Genomic DNA, 27,178 nt, shown 5'->3' on the forward strand with positions numbered 1-27,178 from the left:
GAGACAGATTTCATATGAGAAGTCTCGCAATGATAGTCAGAGGTCATTTTCCAAGCACGCTTTCCATGAATAATTGATGGCTGGTTTGGTGGATTAGGTGAGGTCAAGCCTCTGTGGAAGAAACAGCTGTGTTGGTGCTTAACGTGCAGAGAGCATGTTGGCTGAGAAAAGGGGAGATGCTGGAGATCAATGCATTTTTCCCCACCATGAGTCACTATAAGAACAAAGATCTGGACGCACATCTGGCCTAGGTGCAGGATTGAGTGTCAATCAATAAAAAAAGTGATAAAATCCTCACCCTATTAGCTGCCTACTCACTATTTATTGTGACAAAAAACAACACACAATGTTTTAGGATTAGGTTTTTATCACATTAAAGGATGAAAAGGCAGGTAAGCTAATAACATTCCTGCTAGTTTTGACTCAAACCATTTTCTTGAAAAACAAGATTGACTGAGACAGATTTTAACAATTACAATTTACCTCTACATCACATCATCATCTACCATCCTGTTCTGTAAAATTCCTTCTTAAATGAGCAATGGATAAACTGACTGTATGTGTTTACTCAGAGAGAAGTTAAAAACTGACTTGATAGCGAAACTACCACGTATTTCTTGTGCTAGAGTGCGTTCTGAAAGAGAACTGAAAAATCCTCAAACGTAACACTTTTTTTAAATTCATTTGATAATTTATTTCTTTGCTTGTAAATTACACAAACACATGGCCAGCTCACTAGCGACCCATTTACACACGCTATGACAGTGGGAGATGGAGTGGGAGATCGTCAAACGTTACAATTGTTGGAGTGGCAGTGTCACATGACCATCTGAACAGGAACAAGGTGCTTCACATATCCACTAGAGTCTCTTCAAGAGCAAATCATAAGCGTAATATAATTTAATAAATAGTATATATGTATATATTTATATTTTATATTCATATACATGCAAGTTTCAACATGCACGGTAATTACAATGTTACACTTTGTACCGAAGCTTAAATAAAATACTCAACTCATTAAACTTGCTGGCAGGTTCCCGCTCTGAGGAGGCCAAAAATTAGGAGGGCTAGCTATTTACAAAAGCTCTTTTATAGATCTCTGCATCTTTTCTTCCAATCAATTATTATGCAATCATAATCTTTGATTGTGGATTTGTTTATACACCATGCATCACAAGAGTTATATGTCTCTTGCAATGTCGTTTCAGTCTCTCTAGTACCAATATCAATAAATTAAGTGTTTCATTCCAAGATACTACATATCCATTTTAGGGAAAATAAGTGATATTCATTGTTCAACACTGAAAATATACAACTGATTATAACAACTCATACTTGGTTATTTTTATGCAAAGATAACTAACATGTTCAATAATAATACGTAATGAATTTTACTTTCGTGTCAGCAATCATTTTGTATGGGTAGGTTTCACATTTGGATATTTCATTTTGGAATGAAACTCTTCAATTGTAATCTGATCAATAAAGAACTCATGGGAAGGTGGGGATTAATGATAGAGATGATTTCAAGATGATCACAAGTACACAGACCAGTAAATCACATTGAAGAAGAGGAAGGAGAAAGGGAAGAGGGCTCGGGAGTACAGGTCGATTCTTTTGGCGGCCGAGGGGATGACGGGTTTCGGCGGAGGCGGTTTCTTGTTGTTCTTGGCCTGGGACTTGCCGTGGCCGGAGCCGGTGTCGATGGGCTTCCCGTAGCAGTCAAAGTTCGAGAGCTCAAAGTCCCGCGGGAGCGAGCCCACGATGCTGAAGTCGTTGGTCCGCAGGTCAGATTTCGAGGTGCACACCTTCTTACAGCGGGTCTCCGCCACCTGAGAGCAAGACAAGAGCAGCGTTAATTAAACAAAGTTATAAAAGTTAAAGTGAATATCAAGTTATACAGTATATGAGGCAACATGAAAAACAAAGATGATTCTATCCTCCATAACTATTTTGTAAGCACAAATTATTATTATTTTTTAAATGGTGGACATCTTGTTTCATTCAAATGAAACTCTTAAATTACCTCCCTACTGTATATAGGAGTAGTATAGTCGTAATAGTAATCAATGATAGTAATCAAGCTAAATATGGAACAGACCTGAAGGCTGCAGCTTTAAATCTGCTAACACTGTCTTTTCTGCTAACACCCTTTTCACCAGCAATGCAATGGCATCCTGTATCTCAGTGGCAGATCCACCAGAAATGCTGGCATTCATTTCTGGCATTCACATCACATTAATTTCCTCTCCTCCTTTCTGTCCCTCTGTCTTTCTCTCTCTCTCTCTCTCTCTCATATAAATATATCTCACAACAGATGGCACAGACCGCCAATGCAGAGCCTTTTCGGACCAGAGCCATCTATCTATCTATCTATCTATCTATCTATCTATCTATCTATCTATCTATCTATCTATCTATCTATCTGCCTTTTCGTCTGTGTCTGTCATATGTGAAAGACAGAGGTCTGCTGCAAACCGCCTGGCTTCTACACTGTCACAGCAGTAGTCCGCTCCGTTCACATCCCAGAAATAGGTCTGAGCATTGACACACTTTGCAATCCAAATTTACTATGAAAACACCCAAACCATTAGCTGGAAAACCAAATAACAAATTACTGTTGGTGTCATTGACACGGTAGAATGTGTTTGAAACTCCAATAAAACTAAGTTATGGACAAAATGTGCTGCAGACTGTAGAGTTTGTCTCCAGTTGACGCCCACGCACATGGCTCTGACATATGCGACTTTTCCTTCTTTGTAGATTCCTTGCCTGTGCCCAATCAAACTGTGCAAACTGTGTGATCAAACATGCCCTACTCTGTCAGTATCGGTCCAGCACAGTGCATTCATACAGACAAAACACATTCGTATGCTCCACACTCTCCATCTATTGTTTGACACACAATGTGGTGCTGTGTGCGTATGCTCTGCTGGAGTTGTCATGTGCCTTAAAGATCACAGCCACGCTGCAGATAGATTTGATCTAAATTGAGAGGAACACTTGAATGCGTCTGTTCAGCCACTAAAGAGGATAGCTGGACTAGACTGAAAACAGACTAAACTTCAAAAACTTTCAAAAACCAATGGAGCCGTTTGATCCTGATGCTCGGGAGGGACTCATGCTGATACATCAAAACTGCTGTTATTTTAGGAGGAAAACAAGTATGATTTTTGAAACCAAAATTAGATTAACTTTGTGCTCAGGAATATTTCCTAATATGGTTGCTGTCTCATCTGCCGTTGTAACCCCTCTGCACCTTCTACATGCTGTCACGATGGACAACCAATGCTTACAAAAACACAGCCTGCAAAAGGTTGAAGTTAATGCCATCCAAAAATCCTTTTCATCAACTTCCCTGAAGGCCTGCAGGCCTGCAGGGTGAACAGAAATCTAATCAGACTGTGAATGCTTATTCACCGAAGTCATTAAGCTCATTAAACCTTCATTATTTTGATTTGGTTTTGACAAGAAAACCCATTAGATCTCAATGGAATAATGTAATCCTCTCAAACCAAATGCGGTCCTGACTAACGTACACTCGGAGGTAAATTAATTTCAATTAGGCGTACAATTGAAAGACCCATAGAACATATTGCATGCCTGGTGTGTATGTGACTGAGTGTCAGTCTTTAGCCCTGATTGAGCTGTGTGTGTTAGAGAGGATGCCAATTTTTAATGATTCGATTCCCCTGTTTTGCATTTAGATTACATCTCTGGATCTCACTCTTATAATCTCACCTAGGGATATAGGATCTGCAAGATTAACCATTTTGTCATTCCACCATGTGTTAGGTGGGAGGTTACATAGACTCCCATACACATACATACACATGCACACACACTAACACACACACACACTCACGCTGAGTAACATAAAAAGCACCATCATTTCACTGTTATGGTGATTAAATACAGAATTAATACCCTAGGGGGCATTCTTTACTGTGATTATGGGTATGGCAGTGATACATTATGTATTCAAGACGTATAGGCTACATACATAAGAATAACAAATCAGGAGAGATGAAAGATTCCTTACTCCCCGGTTAGCCTACCACAAGAGTTGGTGTAGCATTGCCAACACATTGAACTTGGAAAAATGTAATGGAACGAGACACGTCAACATGCAGTTTCTTGTATGTAGCCTAACTTATCAATGGATGAGTTGGGAATGAATTGTCCTCAAAGGGTGGACTGGACACACACACACACGCACACACACACACAGAGAAGATATCAAACCAGATGTACTGACATGCAAGGTGCTGACATGAAGCGGCGTCCCCCCGGTGCCGTTGACGGTGTTGTTCTTGGCAGCGGTGGTCTTTCCCTCCGCCTTCTCTTTGGATGCCATCTTGGCCTTCTCGGCCTCGATGCGCTTGGGGCTGTTGAGCATCACTTGAACCACAGCGTACTCCACCAGCGAAGCGAAGCCGAACAGCAGGCAGGCGATGAGCCAGATGTCGATGGCCTTGACGTAGGACACCTTGGGCAGCTCCGAAGCCAAAGAGGTGCACTCAGAGGACAGAGAGAGCACCGAGAGGATGCCTAACCAGAGAGGGAAGAGGAGTAACCTTGTCAATCAATGGTCAGGAAAAGTGAGTTAGAAAGTTAGGAAAAAAAGTTAAATGTAACTTTCCCACTCTGCACAACTTCTATTTGGGTACACGCTTATCTTTTTTGTGCGGCTCCTGAAGTTTAATTTATCTTTCTTCTACACTTCCTGGCGTTCAATTTGTCCCAGAAAGCATGGATAATTTTCCTCATTAATAGCACCAGATTTAATCTTCCAGTCTGTGTTAAGGTTGTGATAGAGTATTTGTGAATATTACAGTGGGACCATGATTCTCAACATGCAACACTGACACAAGGCTGTCGGTGTGTAGTTTGCATCTTTTTTCCAATAAGGAAAAGCATTTGATCCACCTGGATTAAATGTTGAGATGTACAAAGGAAAGAAAACATAAAATACGAGCCATGAAAGCTGGAGCGTTTCCCCCTTCATGCATAAAATACTGAATAAATTATTCTCTCAGTGTGCAGAATAGCAATAATAAAAGGCTTGCATCCATGCAGGGTTATTGAGTACAAGAGTCCAATTAGGAATTCATGACCTTTCCTTTACCTCTGCCATTAGGACGACTAATAGAGCTCAGGCCTCTGATGACAGAGTTATTTCAAATTGTTTTATCTCAAATAGCCTACGGAGTTATATACATAGATGTGCACAGCGGTGATTTTCTCAGGCGCTGGTTAGAGCAGAAATAATTATCCAGACAACGAGGAGGAAATTATTCTACCGCCCAATGAAGGGCTTCACACCCCTTCCCTTACTTTTATATCTCTAATGCTTCTTCAGAGCAACAATAAATACATTGGAATGACCAATGTGTTTCGCCTCCAGGCTTCATCAGAGTTCACTCATCAAGGAACAGGATTATACAGGGTTCAATATTTCTAATCAAACTGCTCCGAAAGCTCTGAAAGTGAGTGTTCTCAGCCTGGAAGCCTGCCTATTTTCCATAACAAAGAAATGTGAAAGATGGAGATATTGAAATAGCTTCATGTCTCCCTGGTTCCCAGCGAGTGGCCTCGATATCATCTGCAGAAACATGTATAGAATAGGAATGTTCTTGTTATGCTACAATAAACCCATTTTTACTCTTACATTGGTGAAAAACACCTATGTGACAAGCACATATGCACACACATGGCATGTACACATAAAAACATAACACACATACACGCAGACATAGACACATATACACAAGCGTACACACACACATACACACAATACAGAGCAATAAATGCCAGTGGTCCCACACCTGGGAGATGACTGACCTGGACTGATCCCATTTAGAGAGGAGTCAGAAGAGGCTCCCAGGAGGAGATGGAGTGATGATGGGATGAAAGTGGTGATAAACAACTGGAAGGAGAGTGGAGAGAAGGAGGCGGTGGACGACTGGAGTGGGACAACAATGGATTATTTTATCCATGCAACCCTGCATAGACAGAAGTGCTGGTGCCAGTGATACATGGGTGACACTGAAATATTACACACAGGTTGAATTATGGTAGAGGAGAAAAATGTAGGAAGTGGAATGGACAGGTTTCCTAGAAACACAGTTTAAGCATGAAGGGACTGAATTCCTTCAACTAGAAATAAAGAGTTTTCTCCCAAAACACAATGTATCCATTTATTAAAAAAGCATAAATCACCTAAACTGTAACATCTGATATTTGTAAAATTTATAGCATTCAGTCTGTAAGACTGTTATTTTATTATCAAGGACTTAAGCTGTCTTCTATACTATATAAAAATATATAAAAAAGTGCTATATTTATTTGCTATTCATTTTTATCAGAGGTGTCATGATTGTCAAATGACAATGGTATGTAATTTTGGGACAAAACTCTTCAATATTATAACATACATTACTGTTTGGTGATTGGTATGACAGTGAATGGAAATATTCATACGACCTGACATTAAATGTCAAGACCACAGAAATAATGCAACAGATGACTAACAATGAGGATGTGATGTAACTGAGCAGTGTGCTTTGATGAGGTGAATCTCATTATCAGCAAGGTTATTGGTCTGTTAGGAAGGCAGTTGATGACTTTATACCAGCCCATTTTCCACTGTGGGTCAAACATATTGCATGAACCTAGTTTGACGGTTTCTGTTCTTTTTCCATCATGCTGGGCAGCGCAGAAACAGGACTGTGACAAAGACCAACACTAGAGATGGTTCTTCTGGTTCTTGCCTGTGATTTATTCGGCAACTTAACACAACAAAAACACATAAATTAAGCCGAGCCACTCTTGTATCCCCTTCAGCACTGGGACCAACCGTCTATTAAGCAGGAGCCTTTTCATGCTAGGTGTATCAGTGTGCCTCTCTGGTTCAGACAAACAGCACCACTTCTCATGAGGCCCAGCATTCCCCTCCATTAATTGGGTTAATTGGGTTCAGGTGCACCTTGTTGGCCAGCTGGGCCACTCCGGCTCTCTCCGCCTCCTGACCGGCACTCAATCCCCGCCCTGCTTGCCACAAGGGCTTATCCAGGAAGTCAAGTTGACTTGGGTCCTCCAAACAGCTGAGGCCAAGCCCTGAACCCTGCATGCTTTAAGCAGGTATGCATGTTCTACCAAGTAGACTTGATAATCAAACTGTATTAGATATCCTCAAACAAATTTTGTCCAAAGAGCAAAAATTTTAGCCCTTGTGCTTAAGTTTGTGCTCGAGTTCCTGGGCTACATTTCCAGGGGTTTTAGCCTCCACTGGAGGACGGCTACTGACAACTAGAGCAGCACTGCTGTGGGTCCCCTCTATCAATTACAGCTGTATTCAGTGATTTATCACAAATAGAACAATATTGGACATGGCACCATGCTTGACAGATAAAGTCTTCCATGCTGTCAAAGTGATTGATGATATCATGATGGTGGTGATTGGGGGCCATAATGCCAGTGATCCCTAAAGACATACAACTCTTTCGGAGAGGCATCTATTTGTGCTACCGCAGTCTTTTGGCCATGGCTTTTTACAACAGAAATCCTTTGTGATGTGAGGTGGTGACACACCCGCTTTCACCCACCCCCCAATTTCCTCTAACATCCAAGCCCAGATTTCAATATAAGCACTCAACCAAGTTAAACAGCACAAGGAATAGTTACATCAGGCCCTGTGTATTGGTAAATGTCACTGGAGGTTGAACGGATGGATCAATAGAGTCAGGATTATTCGTACCCAAAGGGACCCTGGCAGCGCTGGCATCAGGGTTGATCCAGAAGGAGAGCCAGGAGAGGACCACGATAAGCAGTGTGGGAGCATAGACACCCATCATGTAGAAGCCGACCTGCCGCCTTAGGGTGAAGATTACCTCCACACAGGTGTAGTACCCTGCATCAGGAATGAGACACATGAAGAAATCATTTCACTGGGAAACACAGATTGCTTTGAAATGTATTGTTGACATGTTAAAATGATCGCACAAAACATTGGGATCTCATACTCTCTCAGTGAAATATTCTAACCAGGTAAATCCAGGTGAAAGATATGGTCCTTTATTGATTTTGCCTATTAAAACCACTCTAGGCATGGAGGGGAGATTTAGATGACAGGGAGAAGACAGACTAAGGCCGTGATCAGATAGGAGGCATTTTTTTCTCCTGCTCAAATGCAAAGTGCAGCTGTGATCGTCAATAGTAATAGAGAGAGCAAGAGTTCGAAGGCCACAAGGAGCATTACATCATTTAATTTATCTTGCAAGCTATCTAATTAGCATTAGCTAGCTAACCTGAAGTAACAAAGGATAATGCTGAAAATGAAAGAGAAAGAAAGAGAAAGTTTTTCTTTTTTGCTTGCTCTTGACAAAGAAGATGAGACTCCCATTCAGAAACAGATTGGGGACATGACATCCTCCTAGGGACAACGGAGCACAGAGTTTTATTACCTTGTCCAGGAGATAGATAGTGCCTGTTTTCAAGGGCAATTTTCACATTGACAGTGGCTGAAGTTGAAACCTGTTCAACTTGGAGCACCCAGGGCAGTGACGCAAAACTTGCCACATCAAAACGCAAGGCGCATGGTTTGGAGGATATGCACACCTGTCGTCTGTCAAACCATTGACAATAACTTAAAAAAAGGCACAGGTGCATTAAAAAAAGTGTCCTATAGTGATCACAGACTAACAAAGGACAAGTCTTGAGACTATGGTTATGCAAAAGCGGATGCAACTGAATCTCAGGAAGGTGTCCTAATGTTTTGTGCACTCACTGCATGTGTGCTAGTTTAAATATGTCTGCTCTAATACGAGTTTGACTCTTGGGCCGATTCCCACACAGATTTTTCTTCTCAAAAGTACAACATAACTTTCTGCCCTTAAATGATCAATTTTTAACTCATCCTGCTGTACTGGAAGCATGGTCTCCATTAGTTGGGGTCACAGCGGTACGGGGTGAACAAGTAGCCACTTTAGAGAAGCTTTCCTCGTCCCACCACAGTCTTCTCTTTCCATCTGCCCTAAGAGGCCGGTCGGTAGGCCCAATGGGATGGTAGAGTGGATGGTTGAGGTAATGTTTAACTAGCCCGGGGCTCTCTGGGTGATCTTTATACAGCATATAAGGGGTGCCTGTGCCGCAGAGCAGGCTCGAACCAGTCGTACACAAAGGTGATCTTTGTGTCTGGCTGAGTTTCCATGACAACCCGTTAAAAGGCTGACTCGATGCCAGCGGTCTGCCTCCCAAGTGCGAGAGCACTGAGGTCACACCGACTCTGTGGCTAATAGAGTTTTTCCATTTCATTGCAAGTACCGTGCTGTACCCACACTGGATCTATTATGTATGGTACAGTACCAGCACCCTGTGTCTTTTTTTATCTGAATACTCAGCAGGTTTGGTCCTGGCAGCATCCTTTGAAAGTGGGCCAGTACCAAATATGTTTGGGTGACTTATGGCCCATCCCTAGCATACACTGTACTGAACAAAATGGAAAAACCAGTCTGGTCTGAAATTTTGTGAAGTGAGCATTTTGTGAAGTGTCTCAAACTGCAAGTAATGTGCTCTGTGCACAGAAAGTGAGAGAAATATGTTGCCACCTCACCCAAGGATTATGTGGAGGAGGCAGTCGCATGACATTAAAATGAACATTTCTGCAGTGAAATGAGGGGTGTGGAGTTCAGGGTGGTGGATGGTCAAATACATTTGCCTTCAACTCGGGTGACCCAGCTTCAAGTCCCAGCCTAGGTGAGGACGTTCTCTACTGTGAGTGAAGTTTTCAATTTCAGCTAAAGGTTTTTTTCTTTTTTATTTAATCATGTCCTAAACCTTACCCTAACCTTAGCCAAACTGTTATATTTGCCTAACCTTAATAAAAGTTTGCCTATATCTAACTTTAACCCTAACCTTAACATGGAGAGCGCAAACCTCCTCCAACACTGAACAATTCTCCAACTTGCTGTTACAGCCAAAGACATTATTCCTATCTCTTAAATTTTCAGTTAAATTGATTGATTGATTTCTTGCCCCGGCAAATAAACCCATAGGATCTGGAATTAAGTCTCTATATCCATTAGTTTCATAACTATTAAACTCCACCTTTTATCCTGACAGACAGACAAACAAAATAAACTAACAGAGGCAAAAACATAACCTCCTTGGCGGGGGTAACAATACTCAGGGTAACAGCCCGGCACATGGACACGCTTTTGGAGTCTAAATCTAATGAGGAGACTATAGCATTGTGCTCCTTACCCACAACGTAACCAGTTCAGTTCAGAGGGAATAATTAATGATTGGATGAAAGGAAAGCCCAAAGCTGAACATCATTTAAGTCAAAAACCTTGTTCAGCTTACCGAGACTGTGGTTAATGGCAAAGCTTAATGAAGTGATGGAGTTAACCGGTTCAAAGGACTTCACTCTGCTGAATTTTTTTAGTTTCAAATCAATACGTAATGTCATATGGCCCACGCCATATTCAAGAGGAAATCTTCTATGAGTGATAGCGTCAATTGGCTATTATTGACAGTTAAATTGAAGGGGTCATTTATAGTGTTCATTTTTAAATATTTAATTACTGTATCCATTGTTTTTAATGGATTTAATTTCTACTTTCCTAACTATGAAGCACTTTGTAACTTTCTTTTTGAAAAGGGCTATATAAACAAAGTCTGGTATTTATTCTGAAGACAATACCTGTTCCTGCGTAGAATTTGGTGCAGTTCCCGTAATCGATATCCTCTTGTTTGATATCGAACTGGGGCAGGGCGATGGCATCCATTTGCACTGGATCTCCTGTCTGCCACATGAACTGCAGGTCGTCCGTTGTGTACCCGACTGGATGAACAGACAGGGATGTACACAGGCACACACAAAAACAGTGGAAGGTACAAACACATATACAAACAGTTGAAAACACACAGGTGCATACACAAAGTCATGCAAAAGTGCAGACATACACATATATGCACACACATACATGCACAGATACAAACCAAACAGTTGAACACATACATGCACAAAAGATACATGAATGAGACAAGAAAATTATGCAGAGGCACACAGACATACAGACAGACACAGACAGACGTAAGCTTCAGTAATCAGGCCTGGCATTACAGTGAAATGGCTTGAAGTTATTTTTCTTATTTGGTCTAAACTGCTTTGTAAACAAGATGCAATAACCACAGTCAAGCTCAATTAGCTGGGAGACTTTCATAACAACCTTAAAATATGATGATTTATTCCACTTCTCCAAGTATTTACCACTGAAATTGGCGTCTAAACACAAGCAAAAAGCTTTCATTTACCCCAAAACAACTATTTTATAAAACCAACAAATATATTCCCAACTCATAAATATCTCCCAAATACCATCTAGCACATGTGTATACTGATGAGGTAGAATAATGTTATATTATTTCAGGAATACTCACAGCTCTCAAGTTGCATCTTACACCTCTGTGTGTCCATAGGGAACAATGTGAGGTCCAGAGGACAAGACAGGGTGACAGACAACCTGGTGGAAGACACAGAGAATTTAATACCCAACACTTTTATACTTACAAATATTTACAATCCTTCCCTAGCGGCCATTGAGCTCCTGACATCATTGAACTCACTGACATCATATCTTATGATATGTTTGTTGTTTTTACATGCATTTAAAGCTGCACTAGGCAGCTTCAAACATTCATGGCTCCAAATGGTAGCGAAAGGTAACTGTTAGAAAAATTGAAACTTCAATACCCAGAAATGACTTAACATGACGTAAGTAAACTGCACACAGCACGCTCATGTTTACCAAGCCGGCCAGTCTGTGATGCTTTATACCAAAGTTTGCCAAAGGGAAGAGAGAGGCAAAAGATCTAATGTTGGTGAGTCCAGCTTTCTCTGGACAGAGCGTTTTCTCACTGCTGCATATAGGAGACAGTTTGGATTTTGCTCTATGTTTAGTTTCGTCACTTTCTCTGGGTGGATAAGTGTCCTTTGGGGGTCATTTGGGGAAACTGGGCGAATCTATGGGCTCTCAGTTAGGGCAGATGGGACACTCTTCTCTATTGCAGCCCAACTTTGCGATTTTATGCCAAACCTGTTACACAAAAGTACTAAATTAAATTAGACTTGACTTAAACAATCTTATTAGGCACAGTTGCTCATGTCAGAGTGTCATTCCAGCAACATTCCAATCAAAAACCCAGCGAAGTAAAGTATTATTAAACATTTAATCTGAAAGGAATTGCATTCAGTATGAGCTAGACCACCCTCATTATAAGAATGCTTAAATACACTGAAATTATCATGAAATGAAAAAAGTATGTGTTGCGATTTATAAGCAGGGAGCTGGACGGATGAAAGAGAACCACTGTGAATGGAGGGGATTCAGGTCAAATTGATGAGAAACCTTCACTTCTAAATGTGTTCATCAATACCACAAAGCTACGGGGATTCAGCAGAAATTGCTTGTCATATTTTATCATTTGAAAGACAATAGGAATGAGTCTGACTAATTGAAAAGATGCTTCCTGCATACAAAAGCTTTTCCCCACTCGCAGAAATAAATTCTTAATGCATCGCCTTTATTGTTCATGAGTGGAGTTGCACACTTGCATAGCTATTTTCTATTCCTTAATGCATTTGCATGTTTGAAGATTTGCACATGAACAGTTTCTGTTTTTGAGGTGAAGTTGCTTCTGCCACAAACACAGAGACTAAAGGTTCACACTGGGAAACATGGAGATCTCTACGAAATCAAGTTTGGAGCAGTCTAAATTTAACTGGCCCAATAAAGATTAGAAATTTTCTTTTGACAAACCATATAAAGTTACTGTGTAGAGGGCAGATGATCCTCTTTGAGAGAGGTAGCAACAGGGGTTTATGAGAAATAGGGTTTTAATTTTGAGAAATCACACATCTCACAATACCACTGGCATGAGATAAAGGCTCTCAATCATCTTAGCCATGGTCTCATTTGTTAACGGTAATTATACCAAGATATCACAACTGATTTGACAATGATATATTGATGGTTAAAAATACAAATGTTACAGACTGTCAAACACTGACCCTTCATTTTCTTTGGTCAAGTGTCAAATATTTTCCGTTGGGAGAGCAACTGTCAATCATTTTCTCTGGATGTTATTATTCTGGTTGTTTCTGTTGTGTTGTGGGAGACAGTGTTGTCTGTTTCTGTCTCTTTCTTGAACATAGCAAGTTCAAGAAAGCTTTTATATTTGCTGTTCTAAAAAATCATCTGTCGCACAGAAAGTGATGCATTTTATGTTTTCAGCAACAGCGGTTTGTTTGGAATAAATAGAAGAAGACCTGGACAGTTAGCATGAGCAGCGATAGCCACCATGGCTGACCAGTCAACCTAAAATCCAAGGAAAAAGACGTCACAGTACTGGACAGACTGTTTAATTGCCTAATGGTCTCTGGCAAGTGCCGTGCAGAAACATCACAGCAATGATCGCTTAGCCCCAAAGATGTAAACAAAATCAAAATCCACAGATTTCACTGATTACCACTTTAAAGGGTTACAGTAAGTGGGTATTTGCAGTGCAACAGGTCCTGTATCATGGATTTGAGATGGCTCTGACATTATTTGCTGTGTGGCTCACATTTTGTGTGTATAGTGGTTACTGCGACTTTTTTGCATGCAGCTCGGTTTCACCGTTGTGACCACACACTGCCTCAGTGAGCGCTGGTTGTTTGCTTATGCATTGGCATTACACAGAGTGGGGGACTGTGCAGATGTGTGAAAGAATCTTAAAGTGAGCAGGCAGGATTACTTGACACTAGATACTATAGTTAAGTACAATTTTTGAATGTGAGTGTAGCTAGGTGCCATAGTGGTTAGAGAGACCATCCCATGACTGAAAGATTACAGTTTTTATCCAACGGCAACAGCCAATGTGTGTCCATCAACAGCCATGTGTCCTATAGAAGTGTCCTTGATCCACTGCCTGCTCACTCATTTTAAGTCGCTCTGGATAAGAGTGCCAGCTAAATGCCCAAGATGTAAAGGTCTGTTTGTGTGTGTATGTGGCCTTAACATCACAGACGAAAGCTGGGCATTACCCAATATTAGCATGGTAGATCAGTTTAGGAGCTTATGACTACCTATGTACTGTATCACACTTCCATATCAGTGATTACTGTAATCCCACAGCAACATCAACAATCAGACAGAATTGTAAACACAATTTGCATATGCTGAAATCCTTTACCAGGAAAATAAGTGTAGACAGCCTCCTATAGATGCCCAATGCTACATCCATCACTCTATGAAAATAGTTTGTTTTGAAAAAAATATATTTTGGAGGGAACATATGTATATGTATACCAGCAGCTCCCTGTTTGGTATGAGACTAGCAACAGAATTATGTAGCTCTACAGAGCATTGTTTTTTCCCACAGTCCCTGTTGGTTCCCTGATCCAATTTTAAAATGACTTTTTGTTTAAAATCATACCAAACTGTTTTAAAATGATCTGGCTCATCCTGTGGTAAGTATCTAAACATTGCATATGATAAGTGTTGGGAAAATGGAAATCTGTTTTCATCTACCTCTTGCACAAGTATGTTTGTAAGGCACATAAGCATTGCCCACAACTGCAATACACAAAGTAATCTGTGACATGAATATCCTTCATTCTGTTGCCTTATTGTTTGCAAAGCTACTTATTAGTAGTAGTAGTAATAGCCAGCCACATTCAAACAGAGAAGAACAATGAAAAAATGAAAATGAAAATGCCATTACCTCATACTGATGAGGACGTCTCCGTTACGGAAGATGAAGAGGAGAATGTTCTCCTGGGTAACGTCGTGAAAGTTGGCGCTCTTCTCGTTAGCGAAGAACAGGTCGGGTTTCCAGAGGCATTTGAACATCTTGGGATCGACGGTGAGGGAGTCGGACTTGAAGTCCTGCGGTAACCTCAGCCTGGGGTCATTCCAGCGCTGCCGCAGGAAGATGTTGACACGATAATCCTGTTCGGTTCAACGACAGACAAGCACACACAGATCAGCCAAGGGTGTACATGGCTAATATCTTGTTCTATGTTAACAACTGACTGCTGACTGGACAAAACTGTGTTAAAAGCATCTCAAAAACAAAAGTGAAACTGTTTGATTGGAGGGAAATACAGTGTGTGTGTTCATTTCTATAAGCCACCATCTAACCTCCCATGACTTCTCATCTTTGGTCATGAGCTCCTTCCATCAGCTACACTACAAGATATGTCTGCTTTATTAAATCTTTTAAACTTGTAAAGTTTAGTAAAGGGGTGATAAGTACGTAGTAGTATTTTTACTGCCCCATAGCACAAAATGGCCATAATATATCTGTGGGAAGAAGACATAGATTACTTAACCCCCTTAAAATCTAACAGTAAGTGAAAAAAAATACTGCCAGTGCGGTCAGATGTTTTCACCTTGAACTAAAACTTAACTGGTTTCAATAATTTTCTTGTAACAAAGCCTCAACTATCTTGAAACAGCTGAAGTGATCTGCCATGTTTCAAGATAACGTCACTTGATTCAAGCCAAGGGAAACGAGTGAAATAATTTCTCCCTATTGACAGATTGAAGTTTTTTGGACAAAGTGACTAATTAAAATTTTTGCAGTGAGAGTCCAGACTGCTTTAACGTGCCAAGAAAAAACAATATTTACATTCAACGCAATCCACATGCTTGGAACTGCACAGGCCAAGTGTCAAATGTTATCAATACAGCGACACATGATATGGCAAATCCCTCATTAGTTTGCCTATTAGTGCGGCTTCCACAGTACTGTTGGTGGGAACGCATCATTCAGTGAGGCTTTTGGCCGTTTTGTTGTGCCTACTTTGATGGCATGCGTCAAGCTGTTCTGGCACCAGGTGTTGGGAGGGACTATTAAGGCTCAGCGCGAAGATGGATGACATGTCAAATAAAGCCACCGAAATACCAGCTTGGAGTGTGTGTGTGTGTGTGTCAGAGTAACAAATTAACTTTTTTTTTAGAAGGAATTTTTTGCCCTCTTGATGTGATTTTTAAGGACATTTTGATGCGGCATTTCGGGGACAATTATATGGAACTATGACTATATGCTATACTATATATTTGCATTGCATATTCACAAATAAAAACTCAGTTTGTACCATAAAGATCTGTTGAATTCAAAGCATAATATACCACATGTCCCACACTTGTATCCCGCTCGCAGCAGGCCAGAAGAGGATGGTGCCGTTTTCCCAATCTCTGTCCCCAACCAGTCCATCTTCCACCACTTGATTGTTGTGTTTTTTACGATATTGGATGTTTTATTTTTTGTTGACGCAGTGGTTTGTGTGGGATCGGTATTTTCTCCTACTGCTGGCTGCGTGGTGTCAACATTTTCTACTGCTTCAAGCAGCGTATTCGGTTGTTTTCTGATCAGAAATCGCTGTATGTTTCTCGCCTTGAACAAACTGGAAGGAATCCTCCGGTTGTAGGCTCCCGAGAGTCACCTACCAGTCGTCACATTAACATGTGAATATTCCTAATGAACTCAATAAAAAAAATGGTGAGGGTGAAATGCAAAAAAGGGTACTCAATTCTCATGTGCCCCCCTTGCCCCTCATTTTTAATTTCACGGACATTTTAAGAACTCTCAAGGGAATTTCTGCCCCGAGCCCCTGTTAATTTCCGACCCTCGTATCTGTGTTTCAATAAGTCTTTGTCTGTGTGTACATGACCTAACATTTTACAAGTATTTAATATATAATTCAGCACGGAAAACTAAATGTCATACTCTAAAGTACAACAGCTTCCAGAGAAAAGAAAGTTTTCCTTAAGGAATTGTGGACAGTGAATGGTAGCACTCTGCAGCAAAGTCTGAATCATGCATTGTAATATATTTTGATGCATACATTATTATTGTTTACATGAGGAGGTAGAGGCAAACCACCAAAACTGATGATGGTATACTTGTGGAAGGTTTCCCTCCAATCAGCTATATATCCATTTTGGAAAAACTGCACTCCTTGAAATTCCTTAGCCAATTCAAGAACTCAGATGACAGAACTATTTTGTAAGCCAGGGGTCTTACACTGCAAAAAAAACCATCCATCTTAACAAGTCATTTAGTCTCATATTCAGCCTTCAAATCTTATTTTTCTTAAACCAAGAGAACGCCACTTGTTTCCAATGCAGTTTCACTTGTTTAAGGAATTTTCTAGAAATTAGTGTCAGCGAAACAAGTCAGAAAATGGCACTTGATTCTACAAAATTCTTGAAGCAAATTGATTTGCATTGGAAACAAGTGAAATTATCTAACGCCACTGGCAGACGTCTTCACTTGTTTTAAGAAAATTACGATTTTAGGACTGAATAATAAACTACATGACTTGTTCAATGGAGATTTTTTGCAGTGTAAGATAACTTTAACGGAAACCGATAATGTACTTCACTTCCCTGCCAGTAATCACTTTTGTAAGAGCAGTGGTCAACTTGTTGATATGCCATTTTGGAAAGCAAGTCTTCACTTCTAACCCAATTTCAGACTGCAGAGTCTAACTCATCCTGAAGCCACAGCACGAACACTGCTGGCTCTTTCCCTGACAGAGACACAGGCCAGTTCCTACACCTTCCTCTTCCTGAAAACCAGACAGAGAAATATATCTTCTGCTTGGCTCGCCATCAAGCTGCCAGTACTGCATTCAATTCAGGGGAGATTTAACACAACTGCTGGCTGTAATCAAAGAGGAAAACTCAAGCTGAGGAGCGCTGAAAAATATGGCTGCAATTTATTTCATCTCACAACATCAGATTAGTCATCCTGTCGGGCGAACACGCTCATAAAGAGAAAATAGATCTGCTAACTACGGCGGTGTTTGGCCGATTGGAGGTGTAAATGATGAGCGAGGATTTCCTGAGATCAGAAACCCCACCGAGTGATAAATTGAGGAGGAGAGGTGACCAGCTGTCTCTCCCCTCCCCTCCCTAATTCGTTCTGAATCTTTCTCACTTTCACACTCGCTCTGTCTCTCGTCGGGCCGGCCGGGGGAACGAGGGAAGACGAGAGTTGCCATCTGGGAGTCGCCCATCTCTCTGTCTGTGCGGATGGACTTGGCTCTTCTCCCACACACTGGTTCTCAATCTCTTCTTCTCCTTCTAGCACTATGTTTTCCATGCTTTCTCTCTCTTTCTCTCTCTCTCTTCCTCCCTTTTTTCTCCTCCTCCCTCTGCCTGTCTCTTACCTCCCATTCTCTCTTTCCTCTTCCTTCCCCCTCTCTTGGTTCTTTCCTCTCTCTCTTCCTCCCTCTTTCTCTCATTCTTCCTCATTTTCCCCTCGCTTTCTCATCTTCTCTTTCTCTCTTCCTCCCTCCCTCTCTCTTCCACATTCACTTCCTCCCTCTCTCTTCTTCCTTCCTCTCCCCTCTCTCTCTGCCGCCTTCATATTGCTTTCTCTCTCCCTTTCTCTTCCTTCCTCTTTCTATCACTTCGTCCCCCTCTGTCCTTTCCTCTCTCTTCTTCCTCTCTACCTCTCTTCCTCCTTCTCCCATTGTTCCTCATTCTCTCCATTCCTCTCTCTTCCTCCCTCTTTTTTTCTCTCACTCTTCTCTTTTTCTCCTTTCTTGCTTTCCAGTCGATTTCTCATCTTCTCCCTCTCTTCCTCCCTCTCTCTCTTCCACCTTCACTCTTCCTCCCTTTCTCTTATTTCCTCCTCCTCTCTGTCCCTCCCCTCTCTCTCTCTTTCTCTTCTTCCTCCCTCTCCAATTCTCGTTCCTTCTCTCCATTCCTCTTTCTCTGTTCCTCTCCTTTCTCATTCCTCTTTCTCTCCCTCTTCAACCCCCTCTCTCTCTTCGTTCTTCATGCTGTCTTCCTCCCTCTCCCTTTCTCCATCCTTCTCTCTCTGGGAGGGACTGTTTCCTCCTCCCTCTCTCTCCCCCCCCCTCCCCAACCCACCCACTCAACTTCTCTTCCTCCAAGGAAAAAGAAGGGGGTGTTGTTTGGGTTTTTCACTTTTAGCACAGTTGTGCATGTGACGTACGTCATCCTAATCGGTCCTGGTGTGAAATTCCCCACTGCTGGCTTTTAAAGTGAACTGGATCACAATCAAAAGACATTTTCTCAGCGGAGATTCTCATGCAGCTGAAATTCCAGGATCCAGGATCTGAGGCTTTGATCGGAGTGTCGCTCCCAATGAAGTGAACTACAGTAAGATATTGATCAGGGATTCTCCTCTGGATCTAGAGACTGTCCAGACCTGCCTCAGTCCACATCCATGAGGAGAGATTTAGTGAGCTTACTCTGTGTTTAGAGTTAGTTTCTTAAAGTGATGTTGGACTTTGGAAGTACCTTGGGTTGTGTAGCTTCCTGGCCATGAATCAGTTTTGTTCATGTTCCTTTCATGTGCTATTAGTGTGATTTTCTGACCTGTTTCGCCATACAATGGCAGTAATGAAGAAGGAAAAAAATGCAATTCTCCAATCGTCTCTACCAGAGCAATGGATAACAGAGAATTGCAGATTTTGGGCGTTATATCATGGCCAGGCAGCTACACAACTCAAGGTACTACCAAAGATCAACATCACTTTAAGAAACTAACTCTAAACACAGAGTAAGCTCACTAAATATGTCCATCCGTCCGTCAAAGGGTGATATCTCAGACGCTGGTCTAATTTTGACCAAAAACTGGATGGACTATGCATCTTTGCATGTTCCAGTTTATATGGTATATGTTCATAAAAAAAATACACTTATTGACGTAATGGAGGGAGGTGGTATAATTAAAGGTCAAAATTTCAAACTGTGATGCTTTGATGAAATTTGGAGGGATGATACATCTTGCTACTGACTGGCCCAAAGGGTGCCTGCATCATTTGTGAGGGGACGACATGTTAACCTGTTTTATTATTGTGCTATCAATCATTTTGTGAGCATTAAAGTTTTCAAAACTTTTAAATTAAACACTCCAGATGTCAACCTATGAAATTGAATAGAGGACTATGTGTAGGGTGTGTTCAGGTTCCTGAGGTAGCACCATGTAAAATTGTGGATTCTATCACTTTGAAATGTATTACATGCAACTGGCACTGCATCAAATAATTAACTTGTCACAATGATCTCGCCTATCTAAGAACGTTCAGATTTTCCTTGTTTTGATTTCAGTCGACGTACGGCTCCGCCTCCAAACCCGTATCATAACGCCTGCATTATGCCTGTATTTACTGAGGGAGATTGTTAATGTTTATTGGCTCCTCCCAGCAGCTTCAAATAAAAAGACAACAGTAGGGCTTATTAGCAACCTTCAAGAATGTTCTCTTTATTGTTTCCTAAGTGATCCAGAGTCGACCCAGTGCCGTCCTTGAGTTTAATCTATTCATTAGCATTCAAATGCCGCTTCTTTATCAGCAATTAAGCCATCAGATAAATGAGCCATGAAAACCCCAGTCTTCATAATGATTCACTGCTAAATAGTCTGATACAGTCTAGAACATGAACTAATGCATTCTTCCCAAAAATCTGTAGCGTAAAGCACTTTTTCATCCCAGTACCATTGCTCATGAATGGCAGAAGTATTGATGATCAATATTGAGATGCTGATGAAGCGGGATTGCATCTTACCATGGTGGTTTCCTGGATTGAGCCAAAGCTGTTGATGAAAATGTTCACTCGGTCTTCAACGGGAATTCCTAGAAGACAAAATGATATAAGAGACTGGTTTAAGGATGGGGTCTACTGTCTTGCACAATTACTTTGCACTGAATGTGACATCAAATTGTCCTTGTAGCGTTAAGTGTCAGTGGGTACTGTGAAACCCCACAAATCAGCTTATCTCTGCAGCAATGTCACCCAAGAGACTTTTCCTGTACTGTATTGTACTTGGTGATTAAATTGATGCTGTTACTGATGAGGATTCATGAAAGACTTTGTCAAAAATAATAAAAATCTCCACAGGAGCATCCTTGTCGCACACTGAATATGGTAATGCCTTACATTGCACATACTCACTCGTCTCTCAGTCTCCACTCAACCTATTGCATAAACCACTAAAATCCTTCATGAATGTAGGCTACGCAGACTGCTTTAAATAAATTGTTTCACAATTTATTTAAAGCTCACACTGCTTTAAATATATTGTTTCTTGGTGACTAAGAGCTGTTTACTAGAGGCACAGGAGTTTAACAGGAGCAAATCAAACAAGCAAATAAGAAAATTAATCTACACAATATGGAGGTGTTATATAGCCCACGCATTCTATAGTGCAATCATGATCCAGGCAAACTTATTAGTATTCAAGGAGCACTTGTGGTGTTATTTTAAAATACTCTGGTCTATAAAAGCGCCTCTCAATTTTATAGGCCTGGGCTAAGTGATGCACAAGGCACAGTTTAGGATGTAATTTGGGAGATTATAATATTGATGTTAATGGATGGGGAGCTTTCATCTCGCCCTGATATGAAGAGCAGATGTTTGGCTGCTGGACTGGTGGCAGGCAGTCGTAGAGGGAGCTGATTCTGTGCACACCACATCAAACACCCAGTCCCAGATACAGCTCCTGCCAAGTGCCAGAGGATGGAGATTGTCTGAGGATCCACCTTGGACTGGTAAGACCATCAGGCAGGCACCAGCCACCTCTCTCTCTCCCTCTTTTTTTTTTACCAGGCAGCACTGAACAGATGTACGTGGGAAGCACTAGTCCTGGCTACTGCTGTTTCTGTGGGACTATTGAAAGCTGTTTGAAGCAAAGCACCCCTTGGCTAACAGTTGAAATACTTTTAGCGTCTATCATCCGCATTCAAAGATCTCAACACTGTCAACGACGTGCAGCAGTGTCTCATTTTTCATTGTAAAAAACCCAAGAAAACAGAGCCAACACTGTAAAGACAGATTCCTGGTGAACACAGTCTTATGCAGTAAGTGAGGTAATTCTTTGCATGGGAGCAAGTTATGAAACAAGCTGCGATTGTTTATTCATGATAGATTTGTTTCATTTGTGAATGCAGAATTAAACTGTTCATTATGAAGCTTGTGTAACGAGTTCAATGGAATATTAAATAACAGTACATTTTTGCATCAGAAACTCAAAAATAATATGCAGTATTAGGTTAGACAAAGACAAACTGATATATCGGGCTGATATTGGGGGGTCCTCCCAGACCACAGCTACATAAAGCAGTCTGTGAAACATGCAATGGAGTTGTATTTTCTTTGCCCCTTTTATTTAATCATTCATTTAATTCTTCAATCATGTTTTTTGCAAATGAAGACTTCATTTAAAGACCTAATGCCTCCCAGAGTCTCTCCTAACACGCAATAGGTGCAGTGGAGAATTTTAGTGTCAGATAATGGTCTACATGCTGTTTAAGAGGCTTTTCCACCCTGCCAAGAATACATTTCCAGGGGAAATACTGAATATTTTTAGCTTTTGGCATGAAAATTGTCAAATTTAAGGAAGTTAAATATCCACACAAAATACCAGTTATCAATAACTTCCATCTAAAAATATAAAAAAAGCATATATCCCAAATTTGCACATCATTTTGCAGGTGACACATTGTTTAAATGTTTTCATAATATAGATTAATTTTTCTCAAACGATCTGATCGGAAGCAGAACAAATAATTTACCACTAAAACACTTTTCAGTCGGTGAAATATTCCAGCATAGCAGTGAGCTAAGTTTTCATTTTCAGGGAAAGCTCTTCTTATTTAACCATGAAATGAAGAAAAGAGACCCATTTATGGAGCTTGTGCAAGTTACATGTCAAGCGCTGTAACACTTTCATTACTGGCTTATTAAAACATGATCAAAACTTTACCCTAACCACAACCCAACTCTTTTAGTTGCCTAACCTTAACCAAAACCTATAACCTTAACCAAATGACTTGATTTTGGTGCAGTGATAGGTTATGCAGCTGGCCATGCAGAGTTATAGTATAAATCAAGGGTGCATAACTTTTTGTAAGATATCATACGACTGTTGTTGTGAGAACACGTTGAATAATTACACAAAAACTGATAGTGGTCGTTGAGTGTGTGAATGAATGACTGAGAGGAAAAATAAGTAGACTAGAAGTTAGAGACTAAGGTCACAAATTCAACTCCCATGTGTCCATCAGCATGTCAGAGAGTCCTTCTGCAAGACACTCAACCCCGAGAGCATCAGCTAAATACCTAAAATTTTAAATTGGTATGGAGAGACTGAGACAGAGACAGATGAAGAGAGAGAGAGACTTGCCTTTGAAGTTGGGCCTTATTCTAGGATCATAGCTGATCAGTAACCTGTTCAAGATGTTACTGGTTGAGTTTGCAGGGACTCTTGCCAGATCCTCAGATGACAGCTGTCTGCAGAGAAGAAAGAGAGAGAGAGGGAACTGTAGACACAATTACATTAGCAGGTCAAATTCCTAGCAGAGTAACAGCGCAGATGTACAGTACATCCACTTCTACTCTGTATACTATTTGATTAAACTATAACCTGAGAGAGCTACCAGTTGGGGATTGAATTAGCTTTTAACATGTGGACCACCCAGGCAATGTTAGGGTGCAGGGACATTTAGAAATGGGAAGGGGTGCTATTCTGAGATGTTCCCAGATCATGCCTAAGGCAAAAGTTCACATGTGTTTTTTTGGACAGGAGGAGAATATTATTTCGACCTTCTGAGAAACGTAAATTGAAGATTTTATAGGAAACCCGCAGCCTAATAAATGTCCACTGCAAAAATGTCTGAAGTCATATTTAGTGTCATATTAGTCTTATTTTTCCATTTGTTTCAGGAATTTTCTAGAAATCACTCCACTAGTATCAACAAAATGACACTTGATTCAAGAAGTCTTGGAACAAATTAATTTGCATTGGAAACAAGTGAAATTATCTCACCCCATTAGCACAGTTTTTGACTTACTTTAGGAAAAATAATATTTTTCAGACTCAAATCATTCAATCTGCCATGTGGGTGGCAGTGGGTAGATTAAATGACTTGTTAAAACGGATATTTTTTGCAGTCTATTTCCAGTTATTCTTGAAATCAATGTGAAATATTCCTACTGAACAAGCTTGCAAATACCTACAAGGCATTCTACTGACATAAAGCGGTGGCTTTCAAAGACGTTCAGCCAAACATTCAAGCAACATCATTTGTTTTCTGTGGGGCTGATTGATGAAAGAACAATGGCACAGAAAGAGAGAGAGAGAGGGAAGGGGAGAGCAAGATCTGGCAGGAGAGAAAGGAAAAATGGAAAGCCTCCATGTGGGTGGCAGTGAATTCTGCTGCCAAAGAATTTCCCCCCTCAAAGCACTTTACATATCATTATGTAAACCTTATCATGCACTGAGGATGAGTTAAAGTGCTCGGCAGGAATGCTGCACAGAGTGTGTGTACGTTTTGCGGTTCCCCTGATCAAAGTGAAACACATAAGTCCCATCAACTAAACCTCTTTTTTTCCCCCCTCTTTCAGCGGGCCATTCTGACAACCCCAAGCACAAAAGCTAAACTGGAACCAAGTGGTTGCCTTCATCCGCAGAGACATATACAGCACTAAACAAGGAATATGTCATACAGCTTACACTTGCCAATACTGGGACTACATGAAAAGGTTTCCCCCTCAGTTCAAGAAGTCTCATTGTTGAGGCATTTGTTACCATTTAAGGCATTATAGTGTTGTCAGACATTAAACATACACAGCAAAATCTCCATCTAAATAGACTTTCCACTTAACAAGTCCATCTCATTGAATATAATATTGAGTTTTGAAATCTTTTTTTTTTTCATTAAATGAGAAAGAGTGAAATCTGAAAAGGGGGTGAGATAATTGCACTTGTTTCCAATCTAGTTTCGCTTATTAAAATATGTTTGAAACAAGTGACAATACACTGAAATAAGGCCTGTTTCTAAATGTTGTCACTTGTTTCTATGATATTCTTGAAACAAATTGACCAAAATCTCGTCAATTGCTTTACTATAGAACTACTTACTCTCCAATACAGTCCTATATGGACACTCCAAAATCAACTAAAGCATGTCTTTTGTCATACACTCATGACACTCACTCTGTAATAAGGTATGTACAGTATATAACAGTATATATTGATTTTCAGTTTGTCCATGAGACGCAAGGGGACAGGCAGCCTCAGCCGGTAAAAAGTCTAGGCAATGGCCAAAATAGCATCTAAACTGTACGAGAAAGGCCTGACTTTAAATTATTTTCATTTACATCTTTTTGCTAACATGTCGCATTACAGAGCGAGCAATCAATGTTTTGATGAAAACATGCTTTTGGTGAGTTTTTTTTTTTTTTTATTTGTTGGAGTGTCCATTGGCCTTATAGGAATGTATTGAGAGCAGCACATCTAGGCAAGTTAAACGGAAGTAGCTCTAATAGTGAATCAACTGACCAGATTTGGTCAGAATTGATTGGTGTTATGTAAACTAGGTTCCAGGTCGAAAATGGACAGAGTTATGCTTAAATTAATATCACAATGGATATTTTATTCAGTTAACCAGCTGGTTGCTTTACTCCAAAAGCAAAACAAAGACATACAGTACTGTGCAAAAGTCTTCGGCATATGTCAAAGATATCCATAAAGCGAAGATGCTTTCAAAACTAATGAAATGAAAAGTTTCTGAATATCAAAAATTTATAATAAACAGCAGTCTACTGACACACTAATTCAGAAAACAAATAAACATCTATGACTTCTCAGAAATTTATATAAAAAATCTAGGGTGCCTAAGACTTGCACAGTACTGTACATAGTTTGAAAGAAGCTGTATTTTATGTAGAACAATACTTGACAATACTGGGATGACTTGAAATGGACATGAAACATGCTCAGTCCTGAAATGGGAATGTGTATTTGAGAAAATACAGTCTAATTTATTTCGAAATTGTGATTCCTTTGAGCTGAGTACCACTCTGAAAGTGTAAAATTAATCTCACCCACATCGTCAGCATGTTACATAATTACTTACTCTTTACAATTAATGCTAGACTTATTATGTTGTTCAGTCCCATACTTACGAAGGACAGTAAACCTGCTTCCCTTTCTTTTTTCCCTTCTTTGTTCCTTTTTCTTTGGCAGTTCCTCCCTCTAGACAAACACAGAGGACTAGGAGAAAGATGGCCAGCTTCTTCACGCTCATACTGGTGTGTGTTGAGCTGTAAGCCTGTGGAGGAAAAAAACAAAACAAAGTGGTTAAATAAAGAGAGAAACCACAGCATCTTAAATCACTCAGGTTTAATGAGGTGACATTTATTAACCCAGACTGAATTGTTGTCTTTTCAGATTCAATAAACCTCAGCATTCATTTGGTGAGAGTAAAAAGCTTGCTTTGCATCCAACTGATGAATAGCACTGAGTTTTTCCTTCAGAGGTATAGGTCACACACCATAACTCTTTAACTTATACTTCTCTGATGCAAGATCATTTTAGTCAGAGCGTAGGATTACTTCTTATATCTGGACACACAGTGACTTTGCCCCTTCCACTCCTTACTTTTGGTTGCTTGTTGTGCTGGCAGTCTAAACATTAAGCTTATTCTACTATTGCATGCATTTTAATTCGCTCTCCATATGCATGTCACATATAGTAAACGTCTACAATGCACATGTAGACGTAAATGTTTAGGCTCAGTAATCAATCATACAGGCTTTAATAAAGTAGAGCGAACACAAACATAAATCCAATCAGCGAAGCAATGCATCCTGGGACAAAGATGGTCGCTCATGAGTAGCACTGAATGACCTCTACCACTTCACATCAGTGCTGAGCCTCCAGTAGAAAAGTTTAATATTGCTGTTTTCTATTTGTGGCTGTAGATTCCATTCTTCGCAGCCACAGCTGTAAATCACAGTCTTTATAGATCATTTTGTTTGATGTATAATAGCTGTGGTGTTGGAGTTCAATCCCTGCATGAACCACAAACACTATAATGTAGGAGATAATACAGGCCTGTGTGTTTACCATAAATCTTTTTTTTGTTAGAAAATTCAAAGCCGGGCCTAATGCTAACACAACCACACCTATACACACTTTTCTACTCGCAGCCTGTACGTTTTTACATTCCTTGATAGCGGCCATTAATCAGCACCAGCAGCCGTAGTACCTGCGTGATTCATTCCACCTAGAAAAGCGGTGCCCTTTTGTTGCATAGGGACATTGAGACCTACAGCACAGCCAAGAGCCTCACGCCCCCCCC

At 40.5% G+C, this 27,178-nt stretch overlaps 1 protein-coding gene across 1 annotated transcript; it reads right to left on the reverse strand.

The window, feature by feature from the left end:
* Positions 1–1,538: 1,538 nt before the first annotated feature.
* glrbb (glycine receptor, beta b) lies at positions 1,539–26,122 on the reverse strand. The gene is made up of 9 exons (XM_071532593.1): positions 26,001–26,122; positions 23,218–23,324; positions 20,601–20,668; positions 14,773–14,999; positions 11,449–11,531; positions 10,709–10,849; positions 7,763–7,915; positions 4,262–4,554; positions 1,539–1,835 (listed from the first exon to the last, which is right to left on the reverse strand). Exons 1-9 carry the CDS (start codon positions 26,120–26,122, stop codon positions 1,539–1,541), a joined length of 1,491 nt encoding a protein of 496 aa, XP_071388694.1.
* Between the last annotated feature and the right edge of the window lie 1,056 nt (positions 26,123–27,178).

The sequence above is a fragment of the Centroberyx affinis genome, unplaced genomic scaffold (assembly GCF_046629955.1).
Source record: "Centroberyx affinis isolate AG114_WGS23_722 - 3 ecotype Tasmania unplaced genomic scaffold, CSIRO-AGI_Caff_v1 ptg000153l_1, whole genome shotgun sequence".
NCBI lineage: Eukaryota > Metazoa > Chordata > Actinopteri > Beryciformes > Berycidae > Centroberyx > Centroberyx affinis.